General features: G+C 43.0%; 1 protein-coding gene across 1 annotated transcript in view; it reads right to left on the reverse strand.

Moving 5' to 3' along the window:
• LOC140462862 (transcriptional repressor scratch 1-like) overlaps positions 1-3,455 on the reverse strand; it is a 49,039-nt gene extending 45,584 nt beyond the window's left edge. The window contains exon 1 of the mRNA XM_072556263.1: positions 3,130-3,455. Within this exon, the coding sequence (XP_072412364.1) occupies positions 3,130-3,289 (160 nt within the window). The 5' untranslated portion in view covers positions 3,290-3,455. The remainder of the gene's footprint in view (positions 1-3,129) is intronic.
• Between the last annotated feature and the right edge of the window lie 17,063 nt (positions 3,456-20,518).

The raw sequence follows: 20,518 nt of genomic DNA on the forward strand, positions 1-20,518 counted from the left end.
TGTTCATTCATGAGATATAGATGTCATTGGATGGGCCAGCATTTATTGCCCAACCCAATTTGCCTTTGAGAAGGTATCAGTGAGCTGCCTTTTTAAACCACTGAAGTCCATTTGATATAGCAACATCCACAATGCTTTTAAGGAGGGGGTTCCATTAGGTTTATTCAATAGTAGTGAAGGAATAGAGATATAGTTCCAGGTCAGGATGATGAGCAGCTTGGAGGGGAATTCAAAACTACTCTAAATCTACAGTCATCTCACTTTTCAGCACTTGGCCAATAGCATTGAATGCTATGACATTTCACGTGTTCACCCAAGTACTTTTTAAAAGTTGTGAAGTTTCCTTCCTCAACTACCCTTTCAGGCAGTGCAATCCAGACGTTCAACACCATCTAACTCTAAAGATATTTCTATTTTATAAGAAGCTTTTGTGAATTTCCGCAGTGCATCTTGTGGATAGTACACACTGCTGCTACTGAGCATTGGTGGGTGGCAGGAATTGATGCTTATGGATGTGGTGCCAATCAAGTGGGCTGCTTTATCCTGGATGGCATCAAGTTTCTTGAGAGTTATTGGAGTTGCACTCATCCAGGCAAGTGGGGAGTATTCAGTGACACTCCTGGCGCGTGCCTTGTAGTTGGTGGACAGAATTTGGGAGGTCAGGAGGTGAGTTAGTCCATACAGATTTCCCAGTCTCTGACCTGCTCTCATAGCCACAGTCCCAGATGTAGTGAGGACTGACAAAAAATGATGACCTTACCAGCAGTACCCTCATCCTGTGAATGAATCAAAAGGAGAATTGGACTCCCTTGAATGAATTAAATATTGATAGAAAGATTGGAACAAGGACGAGGGTTTTCTTTATAAAAAAAAATCCTTACAGGGTTCCCTGCTGAACAGATACAATAGAACAAGGGTAATCGAGATAGACAGAGAGCTGAATAAGAAAAAACACAACAGGTATGGCAGGCACTAGTTAAAATTGGGAAATACTGCACCTGTCCCGCTGTTTCAGAAACTTTATATTCCAGAAGAAATAACAACACATTCCTAACCTCTTGCTGTGTAATTATATGTTATCACCTAACGATGCTATCTATAGTACATCTTTAGTTCCTATTCTTAGCGGGCCCTGGACTAGAGGTTAAAGAGGTCACCTTAGCAGTCTGGAAAAGCCAATTTTTTTTCAACGGATTCAGAAATTGGAAACTCTGCATCATTTTCGTTCCAGTTCTCCCTTCTTTGTTCTCTCCTGGAGACACTGCTTTTCCCCACTCTGGACTACAGGCAAATCCACTGATGTCCCCATCATGCTCACACTGTTTCTGGACAGGCAGTGTCTTTGCCACGAGTTCAGAGCTAATTGTCTGCACTGGGTTGGAACTCACGTAATTGTCCTCACTAAAAATACCAAACACATCAGTCCGGTCATCAAGAAGAGTCAGTCCATCATGGGAAACCAGTTTCAGCTCCTTGTGTGATGCTAAGCTCAGGTCAGATTCACAACCTCAGCTCAGTACCTTCCTGGGTCAGCTCCTGTGCACATACATTGTGCATCAGGGCCACAGCAGCTTGTTATTTTTCTAACCCTCCTATCCCCTTTTAGCAGGGATGATTTGACGCCAACTGTTGCAGCTATAATGTGTGTGTGTCCGGCAGAGATCAGCTTACTCAGCAGATTGGGGTTTAATTAACCCTCGGACCTTCTGCCTCGGTGTTGCAACTGGAGCTTGCAATCACAGCATCCCTGAGGCACTCCATGGGAGCAATTATCAAACGAGATTTGGCACTGTCTGGAGTTGGGAGGACAGGTCGGTCAAAGCTGGAGGCTTTAAGCAGCATCTTAAAAGCGGAAGGGCAATAATGACCTGAAGCAGCTTGTTCAACGCTTCCCAGAGCGATACCCTAATGTCTTGCTGCCGAGTGTGTGTGTACATTAGTGTTTCCAACAGGGAAGTGCAGGTGAGTAGGGTACCAGAGAATAGGCCACTGTTGCCTCTTCAAGGAAAGTGGGGTTTAAGTGGGGAGAAGAATTAGAAACCTATGTCAAATCCACGGCAAAAAACTTGTAAAACTACCAATGGTAAAAGCCGGATCGAGGGATAGATGCTTCAGGATTGTGACTTTGGAGTTTGGGATGGGGAAGGTCCAAAGGATTGGTGAGAGAAGAAGAAACGAAGCAATAAATCTTTACGCTTGGAAAGGATCTGCTTGAACCAAGAATTTGACCTCGCAATGAGAATCAGGTAATCTAAAGCGAGCTGCGATCTAAAGGCAAATCTTTCTTGTCAGTTCCATGACATCAGCGTTTCAAAGTAAGGCTGTCAGAATCCGTCAAGGTGATAATTTTTGCAGAGGAAGATGTGAAAGGTCGGAGGACCAAGCTGTCAGTTATACCTCAGATATAATATTTCCAAATTTCTTGCCATTTGATCATTGTTTTTCAATAATGAAATGATAGTTTTATAATTTTGCAATTTCTGGGTTGCAGTTTCTGAATTGGCCCCATCAAAATGTTTTTTTTTCATTCAAAGACTTGAATGAAAAAAGCTAAGAGTCAGCAAACTCAGAATCCCGTTTGGCAGGGGCTAGCCTCAGCTGAATTTAAAGAAAACTATTGTTCCCTTTGTCTCGCCGACATTCTAAGGAAGACAACTCGCGGTTGCTTTTTTTTTGTTTTGTACGGATCAGTGTTGGGAAGCTCACACTGACAGATCAACAAGTTTTTTTTTCGAGCAACTGATAATGTTGAAAAGCCACTGCTGGTTTTCCTTCCACAATCTAGTCCCGTGACCACAAGGCTACAATGACAACACCATCAAAAAAAATCCAGCAAATCTACGACCTCTCGCCACCTAACAAATCCATCGTCCAGAAGTTTCGCTGGTTTACACAAAGGGGAATAATTCTCTGTTGAAGAGCTGCTCTTGTTAGATGTGTAGATTGGCATTATGGAAGGAGCAGCGATAGCAGATTGGTGCACACGGGTGCTTGAAGAGATTTTTTCACACACACACAGAACACACAAGCACAGAACAGTTGAGGAAACATCATTCTCTTTAAACATTCAGGAAGATTGTTTAAAATATATATTGCACACATACACACACAAGCAATCTGTGAACTCACCGTTCTCACTGACCCGGACCCCTAAGTTCTCCACAGTGTCTGTGAGAGACCTGCTTATTGTATACGAGTTGTCAAGGTGTTGTTGAGAAGCTGAAACTGCAGCAGAGGGAGAGTGAAAACCATCTAATTTCACCTTCTTAACGAGGAACGATCGAGGCATGTTTTTAAAACAAAACAAAAATAAACAATAAAATAAAATAAACCCCACGGCGTTATTCCGTTATCTTTTTCTTATTGTTCTGAATTTTCAGCACCCAGGACAGCTCATAGAACGGTGATGCACAGGCTTGTGTGAAAGGGAGGAGTGCGGGAGGGAGGGAGAGAGGAGGAGGGATTGGCAAGAGAAGCTGAGGTCAGCAAGCAGACAGCATTTATATGGAGCGCAGCCTCTGAGATCAGGTGGTACCTAGAAATGGAGCTGCTTAACTTTAATCCATCAAATGTCTCTAGAGAGGCACATCAAATTACAGCTGAGCAGTTTGTGCACACACACACACACACACACACACAATAGTACAAGTGCGCCCGAGAGAGAGAGAGAAAAAAATAGTCCTTCTCGTGAAGAAACCCCACAGTATACAAGAGCTGCTGGGAAAATCCACCAGAATTGTAAAAATGTGCATCTCTGTAGAGAAAAGATGATGCCGATCTCATCCACCCCGCCCCCACCATCCGCCTGTGTGGTAGGAACAGTCCGCGCCACGTAGGAAATGAACTTCCACTTTTATTTCTTCAAAGGCTAATCATTGTAGGATCGGACGCTTTGGTGACGCTAATAATGTCACAGATTGGCAGATAAAAGCATCATGAAATGTCGCAGGTATAGGAGGCTCTATGAGCATTTTTGAGAGCATTAAATATAATTAATAATCGCGATTAATTATTAATATGTTGTCTGATATGGTAACAACCAACTCCCTCAGGATGTTACACTACCCTGTAGAATCATATTCGATACTGAACTATACACAGAGGGGTTGGGGTATAGATTAAACCCAAATCCCTAAGATTTTGCCAAACAAAACCTACAAGGCTTGAAGCTTGCAGGTTCTGAGCTTTTCTAAAAAAAAATCTGCAGCTTCTGGGAGAAAGGCTTGATCTCTGATTTTATTTTTCTAAGTTAGGTTTCAACGGGACAGCTGGGGTTCCCAGTGTCTGCAGGTCAAGTCAAGAGGAATATGAGCTGGTGATTCCCCCACCCCCTCCTTTTCTGATTGCTATAGATTGACCCCTGCTGGAAGTTTGGGTCAATGGATGTTTGATGAGGATAGGTTTGGGGGGTCAGATATGACGTCGCCCAGCCTGTCAGTGTTCATTGTGTAGACTGACAACATCGATGAGTGATAGCCTCTTGGGTTAGATATGGGAGAATGCTAAACCACTGATATGACTGCTTTCCAATGAGAGAATCGAACCTTTCACCACTGCAGAAAACAAAGGAAAATGGAAACTGTCCCTACCAGATCCTATTAGGTCACACATGATTCACCGGTTTAAAAGATCACTTGTCTCACTGTCCATATAATGACATCCCAAACAATTAGTCTCGAATCTGTATCAATAGACCACCTGTTTACAAAGACCGCCACCCCCTTTCCTTACCCTTCACCTCATGGTCAATCTCATGGGGCATTTAGAGTACATCAGCCATCCAGGTTTTGTGACTAGGTCATCTTGACCCTTGTGAGAAGGGGGCAAATTTTCAGCCTGCTGTTTATTCAACTGCACTCAAACCGTTCCTGGAGACAAAACCGCTGAATAGGCTATAAGGAGAGGGTAGGTGAAGGTTACAGGAAAACTAATTAGAAAGTAGGGACACCGCTGAATCTATGTACAACACGACAACAGACACAACAATTTCAGTTACGAAGAGAGATTGGCCAGAATGGGATTGCTTCCTTCAAGCAGAGGAAGCAAGAATGACATGTTTAAAATGATAAGGAGCACAGGTTAGGGCAGACATGAAGGAACTTTTCCCCTTGGTGGGGGTGGGGGGGGGGGTGGAATCAATGACTAGGGCCATAGATTTAAGGTAAGGGGCAGAATGTTTAGAGGAGACATGAGGTAAATATTTTTCACCCAGAGAATGGTGGGAATGTGGAACTTACTGCCTGTAAGGGTGGGAGAAGCAGAAACACTCATAACATTGAAGCAATATTTAGCTGTATACTTGTGATGCCAAGGCGTTTAAGTTTGGGTCAAGTGCTAGAAAATGGGGTTAGAATAGTTAGGTTCTTCTTTTTGACTGGTATGGATGTGAATAACTGAAGAGTGTTTTCCTGTGCTGTAGACTGCTATGACTACCAGACTATTGACATGGTATATATATTATAGTTATTTTTCCAACTTAATGGCAATGTTGACATGAAGAAAACCATTTTTTATGAGTGGTTAGTATCTGGAATGGTGCAGTATATAGGTTTCTGCCTCTGAGCCACAGAGGTTCATCTCTGGGTTCATGTCTCACTCCAGGATAAGATGGTCAAAGGAAATGCATATGTAATGTTGCCAAGCATGTTGAGAATCGACTTGTAAATCTTCCCCACACATGTCAAAGGCAGCTAGTAAGAGCAGAAGAGATTCCTGGTCAGCCATAGCAGAAAAAGAGTGTTGAAGACTGTACCATCATTATCCATAGTTCCAAATCATTATAATGTTCAAGTTACAACATGCAAGTGTATATTGCTATAGCAACTGAGACTCCTGGGTGATGGGAGGTTGTTAGTTGGCTGGACAGCTGGTGTGGTGTCAATAGCAAGGGATTCAAACTCCATTCAGCTGGGGTTGATATCTTCCTGTACCTGGGCAGTACTGTCTACTGCATGGTCTACTGTCAGACCTTTGAGTAGAGAAATCAGAGTATACAAATAAGGAGCATAAGTAAGCCATTCAGTCCCTTAAATCTGTTCTTCTGTGTTTCCATATTTCCGTCTAATCCTGATAACCTTTGATTCCCCAACCTAACAATCTACCTACCACAGCCTTCGAAATAGTCAATGATTCCTACCTCCACTGCCTTCTGAGGCAGAGAATTCCAAAGTTGCACGGCACTCCGAGAGAACATGTTTCTCTCATCTCTGTCCTGAAAAGGTAAACACTGATTTCAAAACCATATTCCCTAGTTCTGGACTTACCCACCAGAGTAAAGATCCTTTCCATGTCCACCTTGTAGAAACCATTCAGGATCTTATAAACTTTAATCAAATCGCCCTCACTCTTCTGAACTCCAGTGAAAACAAGCCCAGCCTCTCAAACCTTCCCTTATAAGCCAACCCTATACATTCCAGGCACAAATCTAGTAAAACTTCTATGAACATTCTTCAACAAGTTTATATCCTTCCTTAAATAAGGAGACCAAAACTACACACAGTAATCAAAATGTAGTGACATGATGCCTGTTATAACTAAAGCATAACAAGAAGAGGAAGGAGTAGCTGTGTGGGATCGGCACAGAAGAAGATTTGATCAAGGCTTTCAAAAAAGTAATTGGATAATTATCTGATAAGAAAATAAAGGTTTGCAGGGACACGGAGGGATAATGGGACTAAGTACACTTGTGCCATCTTATAGAGAGCCAACATAGTCAAACTTTTTTAACTGGTTTCCTCTGTGACTTTGCCATTCTGCAATTCTATGAATCTTGAGCCAAGGTCACCAATTTAGCAGTGGAATAGTGTAAAGAGTAAATGTAAAGTCACCATGGTCTTACCAGATGATAGGGCTGCACTCTCATCAGACAGAAACAAAGATAAACTGCCTCACCACTTCTCAGGTAAGGCAGAGGTTGAGAAGAAGAGTCCTTCATGATAACTCAGCTGGTGCAGCAATTGAACCCATGTTGTTGGTATCACTCTATATTACAAAGCAGCTCGCCAATCCCAGTGGAATGGTGTATGGGGGCAATGGGCCCACCCACATAGCCACAGGATCCACTTTTTGGAATCCAGTCTGGGGGATGTATGGACCAGAAGTTAAGGACCTTTACAGATGTAAATTAGGGACCTAACATCTTTAAGGGATCCTGTTGAGAAATGATTGGTCTGAGTGACTCAAGACTTTTCAGAGGTTCCCAAACAAAGTTAAGTTCTTAAAATCTTGGACTTGTCATCCAGAACTCCAGACCAATGATCTGGGGGCATGTGTTCAAATCCAACATAGCAGGTAGTGAAATCTGAATTCAATTTAAAACATAATTCTGGAATTAAAGAAAGAAAGTTAGCCTAACAACAACCATGCAAACACCATGCATTGTTGTAAAAAACCATCAATGTTCATTAGGAAGGAAATCTACCATCCTACCCTGGTCTGGACTACATGTGACTCCTCACCCAAAGCAATGTGGTTGATTCTTGGCTGCCCTCTCGGCAATTAGGGATGGGCAATAAATGCTGGCCTAGCCAGTGATGCCCACGTATCGTGAATGAAAAAAAAAGTTGTGTTTTATTTAAATATTACTTTTAAATAACACTCTACTCATTATCTCATGATGTTTTCTATTGTGTGACTGGTAAAGGTAATCAATTCCATGTTGAAAATCATTAATATGAAAACCATCAGCACACAGAACTCTTCAAAGAACATAACTCTCAGTCTTCAGAACTCACTGGATGAATAAACAGCACAGTACATGTGCAATATTATTCCTACAAAAAAATAATTGCTTTTCTTCCTGACAATCTTCTCCTCTCCCATTCACTCCCCATCTCTCCAAAACAATCCATTCCTCAACACTGCCTCTTCACCTCATCTCCCTATTTTTCATCTCCCGTCCTCTCCTTTCCCTTTCCATCCACTCTTGTTGCCTCATTATATCTCTCTGACCAACCTTCCTCTCTATTCATCTCTTCCCTTCCTTTGAAGTCACTGACCCTTCATTCAAAATGCTGAGAATTTCAAGCATTTTCCATTGTTATACCAAGATTGGGAATATTAGCTCATTTCCTTCTCTTTTCGTGAAGCCAATTAATGGAATTTTTCACTGAGGTTTGCTTATTCACTATGATTGGCTTGTGTTATGAGGAGAGATTGAGCATCTTAAGCCCATGCCAACTAGAATTTAGAAGAATGAGTGGAGATCTAATTGAGGTATATAAGATGCTAAAGGTAATTAATTAAGTAGTCATAGAGTTTCTATTAAGTAGTCATATATGAGTTTCCTCATGTATGGCAATCCAGAACGAGAGATCACAGTTTTAGCTGATGGGGTGGCAGGTTCAAAATAGAGATGAGGAGGAATTACTTATCTCAAAGGGTCATAAATCTGTGAAACTTACTGTCCTAGGATGTGGTGGAGGCCAAGACACTGGGTACATTTAAGAAGGAGATAGTTGATGTTTAGGAAGGGTTATGGAGAGAGGCCAGGAAAATGGAGTTGAGGCTGAGGTGAAAACAGCCATGATCATATTCAATGGCAGAGCAGGCTCGAAGTTGCTCCTAGTTCTTATGTATAATTCAGGAACAGTATCTCAAACAATCATGTTTTTATATGTCCCTGCTACTCACTATCTGAACTAACTGAATCATGCCCCATTGCAATACACTGAATTAATATGTGCTGTATTTTAAAGGTGATCACGTATTTGATACCAAAAGGATAATCTCCAAATGATTGCTGGTGTAAGAAATGCAAACTTCCACATTTTTATGATGGGGTTTGTTTTTGATAGCTGAACCTCAAGTTCAGGCAAGGTGGAGGGAACTTGATTCAGCATGTGATTGATTATGGCCAAGTAGCTATTATCTGTGACTTGGAGAAAGAGAACTAGGAAATTCTGGTGTTCCTATAGTATTGGTTCCCTATTTAAGGAATGATGTAAATTTGGTGCAAACTGTTTAGAAAAGATTTCCTAGACTAATACCTAGAATGGGTGGGATATCTTGTGAGGGAAGGTTATGCAGGCTAGGCTTGTATGTGATGGAGTTTATGAGAGTAATAGGTGACTTTATTGAAATATATAAGATCATGGGGAATCTTGACAGGGAAAGGATGTTTTCTCTTTTTGGGGTGTCTAGAACTAGGGCTCACTTTAAAAATACACAGTCACCCATTCAAAATGGAGATAAGGCGAATCTTTATCCCAGATTGTGGGTCTCTCAAAATGGAAGCAGAGCTTTGGAATATTTTTAAGGCAGAGGCAGATAGATTCTTGATAAGCAAGGGGGAGGAAGGTTATTGAGAAATAGTGGAAATGTGGAGCAATTCAATCAGCACTGATCTTATTGAATACCGGAACATGCTGAAGGGGCAGAGTGGCCTGCTCCTAATTCATATGTTGGTACGTAATTGAGTGTGGATAGAAGAATAATATGCTAAGGTTGTGTAAGGCTTTGGTTCGTTAGCACTTAGAAGATAATGTTCACCCTGATTCGCACAGAGAGTGAATAGTGATAAGGCTTAGAGGAGAATACAACCAAGATAATCATGAGTCTGAGTTGAGGTAATAGTCTCTAAAAGTGGAGGTTATTTACTTCCAGGAAACATTGGCTTAGAGGTGATATGATTGACAATTTGAAAATGATGAAAGGATTGGATACAGTGTGTTTTGTCAGATTATTTGAAATAAGTAAAGATAGTGGGCATTCAAAGTCATGAATATACAATTCATCAGTGAGGTCCTAAGAAAAAGACAGAGGACAGTCTTACATTCACATAATGCCTTTAATGATCACAAGATATCCCAAAGCATCTTACAGACAAAAATCACGTGTTTCTCAAGTGTTGTCACTGTTGGAATGCAGGAGACTCAGCAGTCAATTAACATGCAGCAAACCTTCACAAACCGCAATATGACCAGGTAATCAGTCTCTGTTACATTTGAAGGATAAGCGATGCCAGAACATCAGAGAAAATGCCTGACTTTCATTAGAATAGTGCAATGGAATCGTTTACCCAAGAAAGCATTTGGAATTTGAGTTCAACATCTCACACAAGGGACAGCCCGTCCAATAGTTCAGCACTCCCTCAGTTCCTTAGTGTCAGGTTTGCTTTAGTTTGAAAATGGAATTTGAACACACAACCTTTCTTTCTAGGCACACGATTCCTGATGAAGGGCTCTTGCCCGAAATGCGATTCTCCAGCTCTTCGGATTTTGCCTGACCAGTTGTGCTTTTCCAGCAGCACAATCTCAACTCTGATCGCCAGCATCTGCAGTCCTCACTTTCTCCACGAACACAATCAGTTGAGCCAAAAAGCATAACACTAGATTACCTACAGTGTGGAAACAGGCCCTTCAGCCCAACAAGTCCACATCGACCCTCCAAAGAGTAACCCACCCAGACCCATTTCCCTCTGACTAATGCACCTAACACTATGGGTAATTTAGCATGGCCAATTCACCTGGCCTGCATATCTTTGGACTGTGAGAGGAAACCGGAGTGCCCAGAAGAAACTCACACAGACACAGGGAGAATGTGCAGACTCCACACAGACAGTCGCCCGAGGCTGGAATCAAACCTGGGTCCCTGGCGCTGTGAGGCAACAGTGCTAACCACTGAGCCACCGTGCCACCCCAAATCTGCACGAGCAGATTGTTCTCTCACAGTGACATCACTGTCTGAACCAATCTGTGAAGACCATGATGTGAGTGTGGGATGTTAAGTGCCTCTAAATGGGAAATTGATAAGTTCCAAAGACAAGGTAGACAGTAGGTGATGAGGTAATTTAGATTAAGATATGTCATGGACATGCTTCATTGATTCAGTGATTCAAAAAGAATGTCCAAAGTTTATCCTCGATTTGCCAGCATGTAGCTCACTGTTGTTACTTTTTTTGCTTTCCAATGGTGGAATATTATTTGACAGTAGCAGGTTTTTAAGCAAGGTTAAGCTTTTTATAGGATGTAGCATCCTGACAAGCATCGTTTCTCTCTCTCTCCCTTCCGGGCAATGTTACTGAGGTGAAAATTGCAGTCTTAGTAATGACTCTGAGGTCAGGTGCCAATCTCAGGGTTAAATGCGATACCAACATTGTGAGCAGATTGGTTCAGCATCATTCAGTTGCCAGGGAGATAGTGAGATCCAGTATCCATGGAATGGAATTTAGAACATGGAAGATATATTGAGTTAGTCAACTCATAGAGTAAAGAAGAGGGTCTTTGGCCCATTGAGTCTGAACTGCATAGTTACACTCGCCCCACTTGCCTGCAGTAGGCCCACATCCTGTTTCTTTAGCCTCTTGGACTGAGTGAGGACAGGATCAGGCTATCTGTAGCATTCCTCATGTATGCTCCTGAAACACAATGAGGCTCACACATGAAGAACTACCAGTTGACTGAGTTGTGAGGGGACTGCTGGAGGTGTGGTTGAGCGGATGGCTGCTGACTGTGAAATCATACCCTGGTCACATGGGCTCCAATGGTTCAAATAGAAGGTCCATCACCATTTCTGCAATGACAGCTGAGAATGGGGGAGTTAATGATGGCCTTGACAGCAACTGTCTTGTCCTGAGAATGAACAATAATTTTCCATAAAAATGAGGGCTGCATGTTTGAGTGAAGCAGTGGAAAGAATGAAAGAAATGGTCTGGAAAAAAAAATTATGGCTCACTAGATATCTGACCAAAAATATCATAATGGAGTATTTCTTTTCTATAGCTTGAGACATTAAAGTGAAGCAATAACATACTAAATTGCTGCAGGCTAATAATTAATAAAACCAACTGCACAGATAGTGAGTAGGATATGACAAGGTGGTGAGAAGGGTCTAGTTTTTAGCTGAACTTATGAAAGGACTCAATTGACTTGATGATGGATTTATGGTGTTCCAATTACAAAAACATTTTGGTTATTTTGTTCCCAACTACCTAGTGAAAAAAATCCTCAGTGACTGCATTTATTGTATCTCTGAATAGTAGGCTGACAAAATACTTTTTCAGTTCCTCTGGATTATTTACTGTGTCAACATATTAACACAAGAGTAAATGGCATTCCATTATAGTATGTAAGAATTCCTTTTCGCTAGTGTGTGTATGTATGTATGTATGGCACTGTATTACTGCTTCTCAAAGACAAAAGGTGTCACGTTCAACATAATCAGCTCCTTTATGCATTGCAATGAGAGAGCCACCACATTCCATTTAGCTGTTAGAGATGCTATTGTTACACTACTAAATGTTAGTATGGGTCAGGGAGCAAAAACTGTGTCAACACCATTTCAAATAGGCTTTGAATGATGTACTGTTCTACTGCTGTGTGCTTTCTGAGGCACTACAGGTACCTGAGAGGGTAGTGAGGAATGTGGGAAGAGGAAAGGGGGTGGTCACATCAGTGGGTCTGAGTAGAGCCCTTGATCACACAAAGCCGCTGTCATCAGAAATTCTCTTATATTCATGTCCCCATGCATTATTCAGCCGTCATAAATCAAAGCTCATCTCACTTGGCAAAGTGTTAGGAGACAGGATATATTCTGAGCACCTACCTGCAATTTGAACAAGCTTACCATACGTCTATCATGTCTTTCACCCTGTACCCATCCCCTCACATATTTCTCTGCCCAATTTGTCTCTCTGTCTTTGTCTCGATGCATGCAGCCCTCACACACCCTATAACCTTAACCACTTTTCCCCAGAGCCTTGACCCCAGATGTATCGTTCCTTCCCTGTGTTCCTGTGTCCACCTGTGTCCCTGTTCCTGTCTCCAACCATGACATTGTCCTAATGTATCCCTAACTGCTTCTGTATCCCATCATGCCCCTCTGTCCCTGCCCAAATCCCTGCCTCCACCTCTGTCCCTGTCCCCTGTATCCCTGTCTATATCTCTGATGCCCCCCATGACCACCCCTGTACATCTGTCCACTTGCTTCATTATCCTGACTGTATTTCTGTCCCTGACATTTCTGTTATTCATTCATGGGATGTCAGTGTTGCTGGCTGGGCCAGCATTTATTGTTTATTCCTAGCTGGCCTTCAGTAAGGGGTGGCGAGCTGCCTTTTTGAACTGCTGCAGTCCAGTTAGTGTAGGCGGACCACAATTCTAATGAGAAGGAGCTCCATGGTTTTAACCTAGCAACAGTGCAGGAATGGCGATATGTTTGCCAGTCGGAATGGTTAGTGACTCCGAGAGGACTTGCAGGTGGTGGTGTTGCCAGATATCTGTTTGGAAAATTTGCCAGATTGGAAAATCTAGTTAACAACTTTGGCAAATTTCTGCAGTGCATCTTGTCGACAGTGCACACTGCTGCTACTAAGTATCGGTGGTGGAGGGAGTGGATGATTGTCGATTCGGTGCCAATCAAGTGGGCTGCTTTGTCCTGGATGGTGTCAAGCTTCTTGAGTGTTGTTGGAGCTGCACCCTTCCAGGCAAGTGGAGAATATTCCATTCCTGACTTGTGCCTTCTAGGTGATGGAGAGGCTTTGTGCATCCTGCAGGAGATGATTTACTTGCTGAAATATTCCTAGCTTCTGACTTGTCCTTACAGTCATTGGCATTGGGTAGATTCTATCTTGTCAGTGATATTCATAGCCTGGATTTGTGGGTGCAAATGCTACTTTCCACTTGACAGCTCAAGTCTGAATGCTGTCCAGATATTCTTGCCTTTAAGCATGGACTGTGTTAGTATCTGAGGAGTTACATATGGTGCTGAACATTATGCAGTCATCGCAAATATACCCACTTCTGGCCCTTATGATGAGGGGAAGGGTCATTAATGAAGCAGCTAGAGATCCTAGGACTCTACCCTGGTGAACTCCTGCAGAGATGTCCTGGAGCTGAGATGCCTGACCTCCAACAACAATAACCATCTTTCTTTGTGCCTTTGTCCTTTTCTCGATGTATCCTGTCTTATCTTCTGTCTGTCCCAGACCTTTGTGGCTTCCTCTCTGTATAACAGTCCGTGTCTGAGCCTCTTCACACCCTGCCTATGTCTCTACCTCTGCATGTGTACGTGCGCCCTCCCCAACCCCAGTGTACCTGTCTCCATCTGAGCCCGTCCATCTGTCTGCATTCCTCCCTCACCATATCTCTGTCCCTGCCCGTAATCTCCATCCACCTTTATCTTTGTCTGTATATCCAAGTTCTCATGTTTGTCTCACACTCTGCAGGTGCTCCATCTGCCTGTTCTCTGCCCCTGCCTGTGTGTTTCTCCATTCCCTTTGATAGTGTTGGTCAGGGGCTGTCGATGGAAGAGTCAAGGTGTCAGTTGTATAATTACCCATGAGTTAGATAAGGATTCATAGTCAAAGGACCCTGGGGAGTGAGGAAATTTCCTATCATTTGCCTGTACAAATCTGACAGAGTCAGTGTTGGAACTTCTGTGGAGTTCTGGCAAGCATCTTTGGTTAGATACTCAGCATCCAAACATTTGGATACTGAAAAATCCTCTCTACCTGACACATGGGTGGCATGGTGGCTTTGTGGTTAACACTACTGCCTCACAGTTCCAGGGACCCGGGTTTGATTCCAGCCTTTGGCGACTGTCTGTGTGGAATTTGTACACTCTCCTGGTATCTGCGTGAGTTTCCTCCCATAATCCAACGATGTGCAGGTCAGGTGAATTGGCCATGCTAAATTGCCCATAGTGTTCAGGGATGTGTTCGAAAGGGGTAAATATAGGGTAGGGGAATGGGTTTGGGTGGGATACTTTTCAGAGATTCAATGTTGACTTGTTGGGCTGAAGAGCCTGTTTCCAAACTGTAGGGATTCTACATCTAATTTTTAAAAAGATTTTTGCTCAAGCTGTTTAATCTTGGGTTGTCTTGCAATTCACCACAGGACTAGAGTCACACAGAGCTAGCTACATCAAAACATCCTTCATGTTGTTTACTAAAGGGAAGAAAATGCATGAAAAGGAGCAGGCAAGAAGAAGAATGAGAAAACTCTTTAGAAGAGCCAGTATGGGCATGATGGACCACATGGCCTTCCTTGGTGTTGCGAGGTTTTATGGCTTTAACAGCAACAGGGAGGTGGTCATAGAGGTGTACAGGATGGAAACAGACCCTCCAGTCCAACTCGTTCATGCCAACCAGATATTCTAATTGAATCAAGTCCCAGTTGCCAGCACTTGGCCCCTATCCCTCTAAGCCTTCCTATTCATGTAACCATCCAGATGCCTTTTAAATGTTGTCATTGTACCAGCCTCTGGCAGCTCATTCCATACAAACACTATCCTCTGAGTGAAAATGTTGCCCCTAAAGTACCTTTTAAATCTTTCCCCTCTCTCCTTAAACCTATGCCCTCTAGTGTTGCACTCCCCTACCCTGGGAAAAAGACCTTGGCTATTCACCCTCTCTGTACCTTTATAACATCACCCCTCAGTCTCTGATACTCCAGGGGAAAATAGCCCCAGCCTAATCAGCCTATTCCCGTACCTTAAAGCCTCCAACCCTGGCAACAATCTTGCAAATCTTTTCCAACATCTTAACGACATCCTTCCTAAAGCAGGGAGACCAGAATTAAATGCAGAATTCTACTTGGGAGCATGTAAGGGTTGGAAGTGAAGATTTATATTTTAGATCTCCCTCAGTCTTTTTTAAATTTACCAGCAGGACCTGAATAACATAAATGTTTCCAAGCTGGCTGCAACATGATTAACAGGTTGAATATTGGGCAGGAGGGTCTGCAGTGTGGGATTTCTGTCTGGTAATGGGGAAGAGAGAAGCAGAGATTGTGGGTCAGGTCTCCATCTGTGGAGAGAACTTGGAGTTAATTTGAAGGGTCACTGGACTAGAAATGTTAACTTTGCTTTGTCTCCACTGATCTGCCAAACCTACTGAGTTCCTCCAGCCATTTTGATCTTTGTTCCAGATCTTCAGCTTCTGCAGTTCTTTGTTTTGTTTTAGTGGATCAGGTGCCATGGTCTCACCCGAATGGTGGACACATGAGGGTGGGGTAGGGATCAGAGGAAACAAGCTGCATTTGTACAGCAACGATCATGTACCAAACAAGGTGCTAAGCAAGAGCATCTTCAACAGACGACAATGTTGACATTGGACCACAAGAGGCGGTATCAGGACAGTTTGGGCAGTGAGGATACAACAAGGAAGTGGATTGAAAAAGGGGTAGTTGGAAAGAGCGGCGGGGGTGGAGGGGGGGGCAAAGTCACAGCAACATCAGAGCAGAGATAAAGATGGAGGGATTGGAAAGGCCAGCAGGAATTGCCAGTGAGAGGGAAGATTTGAAGCATTACAAGGGAAGTTGAAAGATTGGGAGGAAAATCAAAAGGGTTATATTAGTGGGAGATTGTGACCCACGTGGATGGTTGACCATAGACAGAGAAGGAAGAGGAACAAGATAGATTTGATACACTTTCATAGAAAGGTGCTTGGAAAATATTTACGCATCGGATCCAGTAACCTTTCTTTAGAATCTGGGTTTCCCAAAGTTTGGCTGATCTGATTGGCTGGATGAAAATGGAGGTTAGGTTTTAGTTTCACAACCTCTCTATAATATCTAAGTGACTAATCCTTCTGCTAGGGTGTATATATTCACTCGTCCTGCCTGCCATTGATCTGGATTATCGATGTAATTTTGTTACATCCCATCTGTCTCAAACCATCCGATTTTAGTGGGTAAAATCTATAACCCTCTCACCTCCACGTCTGTATGCCTCAGCAGTGTGTTGTCAAATCACACATCCAAAGAGATTGGTGGATGGGGAATGTAAAGGCAGCAATAGCCAGGACTCTAAATTTAGCTTTTGTCAGAGTGACTAAAACAAGGGAATATAGTTCAGGCATGGTGGCTCAGTGGTTAGCACTGCTGCCTCACAGTGCCAGTGACCCAGGTTCAATTCTTGTCTTGGGCAACTGTCTGTGTGGAGTTTGCACATTCTCCCCGTGTCTGCGTGGGTTTCCTCCCACAGTCCAAAGATGTGCAGGTCAGGTGAATTGGCCATGCTAAATTGCCCATAGGTTTAGTCAGGGGTGAATGGAGGGAGGTGGGTTGCTCTTCGGAGGGTCGGTGTGGACTTGTTGGGCCGAAGGGCCTGTTTCCACACAGTAGGTAGTCTAATCTTTTAAGACAGAGGGGAGGAGAATTCCTTTCTGTCAAACAGCATCAAGGGGATGGACTTCTCATCCTCTGAACGTAATGGAGGCTGGATCAAGGCTGAGTTGGATGAATCTTTGATGAACAAGAGAGTTGAGAGTTATGGAATCCAGACATGGAAGTGGAGCAGACACCACGACTAAGTTAGAGGAAAGTGAGGACTGCAGATGCTGGAAATCAGAGTCGGGTGTGTGGTGCTGAAAAAGCACAGCAGGTCAGGTATCATCCAAGGAGCAGGAGAGTCGATGTTTCTGGCAAAAAAGCCCTTCATCAGGCATGTGGGGTGGGAGGACTGAGAGATAAATAGGAGGGTGGGGGTGGGGGGAAGGTAGCTGGAAAGGTGATAGGTAAATGCAGGTGGGGGGTGATGGTGATTCGACCCACGATTAAGTTACCCAATCAAATGATAGAGCAAGCTCGAAGGGACAAATTGCTGATTCCTGATCCAAAGTCCTTTGTTCTTTGTCCCGGGCCATTGTTAATAATGAACATACTTTTCAACTGAAATCAATGAATAACATTCACTGGGGAGAGCTCTGGCTGTTTTGTTTTTTTAATTAGAGGCCTGAAGGCCTGTAGCACCAGCACTGTTAGCTAGACTAGAGCCACTGTTAATTCAGCAATAGAGACAACACAGTGCCACAAATCTTCACATAATAACAACAGAAAGTGCTGCAAAGATTTGGAAAAAATCCTGGATCACCCTATTTAATAGCACCATCCCTATACCCCCACCCGTGGCCTGCAGCGCTACATGGCTCACCAACACTTTCTCAAGGACAATCGGGGATGGGCAATAAATGCTGAATTAAGATTAGAATGGTGCTGGAAAAGCACAGCAGGTCAGGCAGCATCTGAGGAGCAGGAAAATCGACGTTTCGGGCAGGAGCCCTTCATCAGCTTTGACCTGCTGTGCTTTTCCAGTACCACTCTAATCTTGACTCTGATCTCCAGCATCTGCAGTCCTCACTTTCGCCTAATAAATGCCGAATTAGCTAGTGACGCCCACATCCTGTGAACAAATAAAGCTCATTAGGTCTGGCAGCACCTGTGGACGGAGTAACACGGCTAACGTTTCAAGACTCTTACGACCTTTCCTCAGATACTACATTTGTCCAAAGACAGGTTGCATTGAAAAAAGTAGGAAAGCTGAATGGAATTCTCAAAAAAAGCTGTATTCAAAAAGCTAATAATTCCTGCTTTTGAAATACAAATTGCTTCCTGTGTTTATTTTCCCATTCAATTGAGAGGCAGCAGTGCCAGGCTGCTACATCTTGCCACATTCAATAGAGCAAACAACAAGGGGTTAACATTGGAACAATTTGAGTGTGGGGAGGGATGAAGGAGATAACTAGTTTTACTTTAACACATCACTAACAATTAGAAATAGCAGGGTGCTATTAACGACAATTGAAATCAGTAACATCACAGGAAAGGCTGTGTCACTTGTTTTGTTCAGTGATTTCAACTTGCAGCAATGTTTCCCTTTCCAGGTGAGAACAGAACTAAGAGCCATAAGTATAAGATAGTCTCCAAAAAAAAATCCAACAGGGGATCTCGTGGGAGTGTCTTCACACAAAGTGGTTGAAATAAAGAGCTTGCTATGCAGGGGATGGTTGAAGTGAACAGTTAGTGGGAAGCTGGATAAATACAGAAAGCAATGGAAGGATATTCTGATAGAGTGAGATGAAAAGTGGGAGGAAGACACTCATTTAGAGCATAATTACAATTGGATCTGATGGGCCAAATGGCCTGTTCCCATGCTCTAAACATTTTGTAAAGCTTGGCAAATTGAAACTTGCTGTATTACCTAATAATGGATTGGTGGAATAAAAGAATGGTGCTAAACTTTACATCTTGCATCAAGTCTATAATACTGAAACTGGCCACTCAGCCCTTCTGGCCTGTACTGAGATTTGTGCGCCAATCATGTTTTACTCCCACACCTCTTCATTGAGCCCCTTCAATAAATCCATCTGCTCCCTTGCCCCTCCTCGATTTATCCTGCTTACTCCTAAATGCAGTTGTACCGTTCACCTCAACCACTCCACATGGTAGTGAGTTCTGCATTCTAAACAGTCTCTGGGAAAAGAACACTCTCCTGTTTTCCCAGCTGGATGTATTGGTGACCATATTATTTTAATGGCCCATAGTTTTGGCCCAGTTCATAAGTGGAAACATCTCCTGAACCCTATCAAACACCTTCATAATGTTAAAGACTTTCTATTAGGTCACTCCTCAGCCCTCTCTTTTATAGAGAAAAGAGTTTAAGCCTCTTCAGCCTTTCCAAGAACATAGAGGCTCTCAGGTTTTAATTTATATCTTTTATTAGGAGCTCTCAACTTCATTTTCCCCGATAAATACTCCAGCGTGACTTAAATGAAAGTACACTAGATTATATTTATCTTTCAAAATGAAGCTCTGCAATTACAATTATCGATAGCTCTACATTCAAATGCACTGTTGCTCTCTTCATTGCAGTTAACAGATTATACATTACTTATGCCCTATTTGGCTCAGGACCGCCCGTCTGCTGTCCCTATTCTATCCTCTGGCAACAGCCGAGTAACTACGGTAATTAAGTGTGAAGTAAGAGAAACCTAATGTGTTCCTTTCAGGACCAGGGGGGCGAGATAATTTATGCTAATAACACGCAATCACACTTGCTCTGCAAGGCTAATAATGATTGCCGGTTCAGCCTTTTTTATATAAAAAAAAGGAAAGGGGAGATTGCTCTTTTCTTAAATCCTAATGTCCTTTATCTCACTCCCTAAGTCTACTACTTTTATCTGGGCAGCTGTATGGAAATGAACAAGTCTTGTTTCTTTGGGTTTTTTTCATTATCATCCACAGCCCTCCTCCCCGTGCCCCCCCCCCAAACAACCTCTTACCAACTGCCCTCCCGCCCCCAACCTACACCGTCTCCTTCCACCATTGTTGTCTCTCTCACACCAGATTTCTCTGGCTTTGTACTGAGTGGGTGTGAATGTACAGGATCTCCTCACTTTGGAGCCTGAGACAAATACTTTCTTAGCATAATTGTACCACAGTTTCTTTCTAAAGGAGTCCAACCCATTCAAATTGCTGGTCACAATCCATAGTGTGCCTCTGAGTTTGCGCTGCTACCCATAATCATATGAAAGAATAGGTGTCTGCTCACAAAGGCACATTGCTGAGGTTTATCACTTCTGCATCTAACAGGTAACCCCCACGGCGAGAAACTAAATTAAGCGATACTGGACAACCACAATACCGGACAAGAGCTGCCAATCCGTGAGGAAAGTCCCGTCTTATTCTGACACACTGCTGTGAGCAATCCAGGAGAGAAAATGCAGGCGCTTTGTTTAAAAAAAAATAGTGGTGCTTTTTTCCATTAGAATGCAAGAAGTAAAAACACAGTTGGGTCATTC

This window comes from Chiloscyllium punctatum, chromosome 37 (genome assembly GCF_047496795.1).
Source record: "Chiloscyllium punctatum isolate Juve2018m chromosome 37, sChiPun1.3, whole genome shotgun sequence".
Taxonomy (NCBI): Eukaryota; Metazoa; Chordata; class Chondrichthyes; order Orectolobiformes; family Hemiscylliidae; genus Chiloscyllium; species Chiloscyllium punctatum.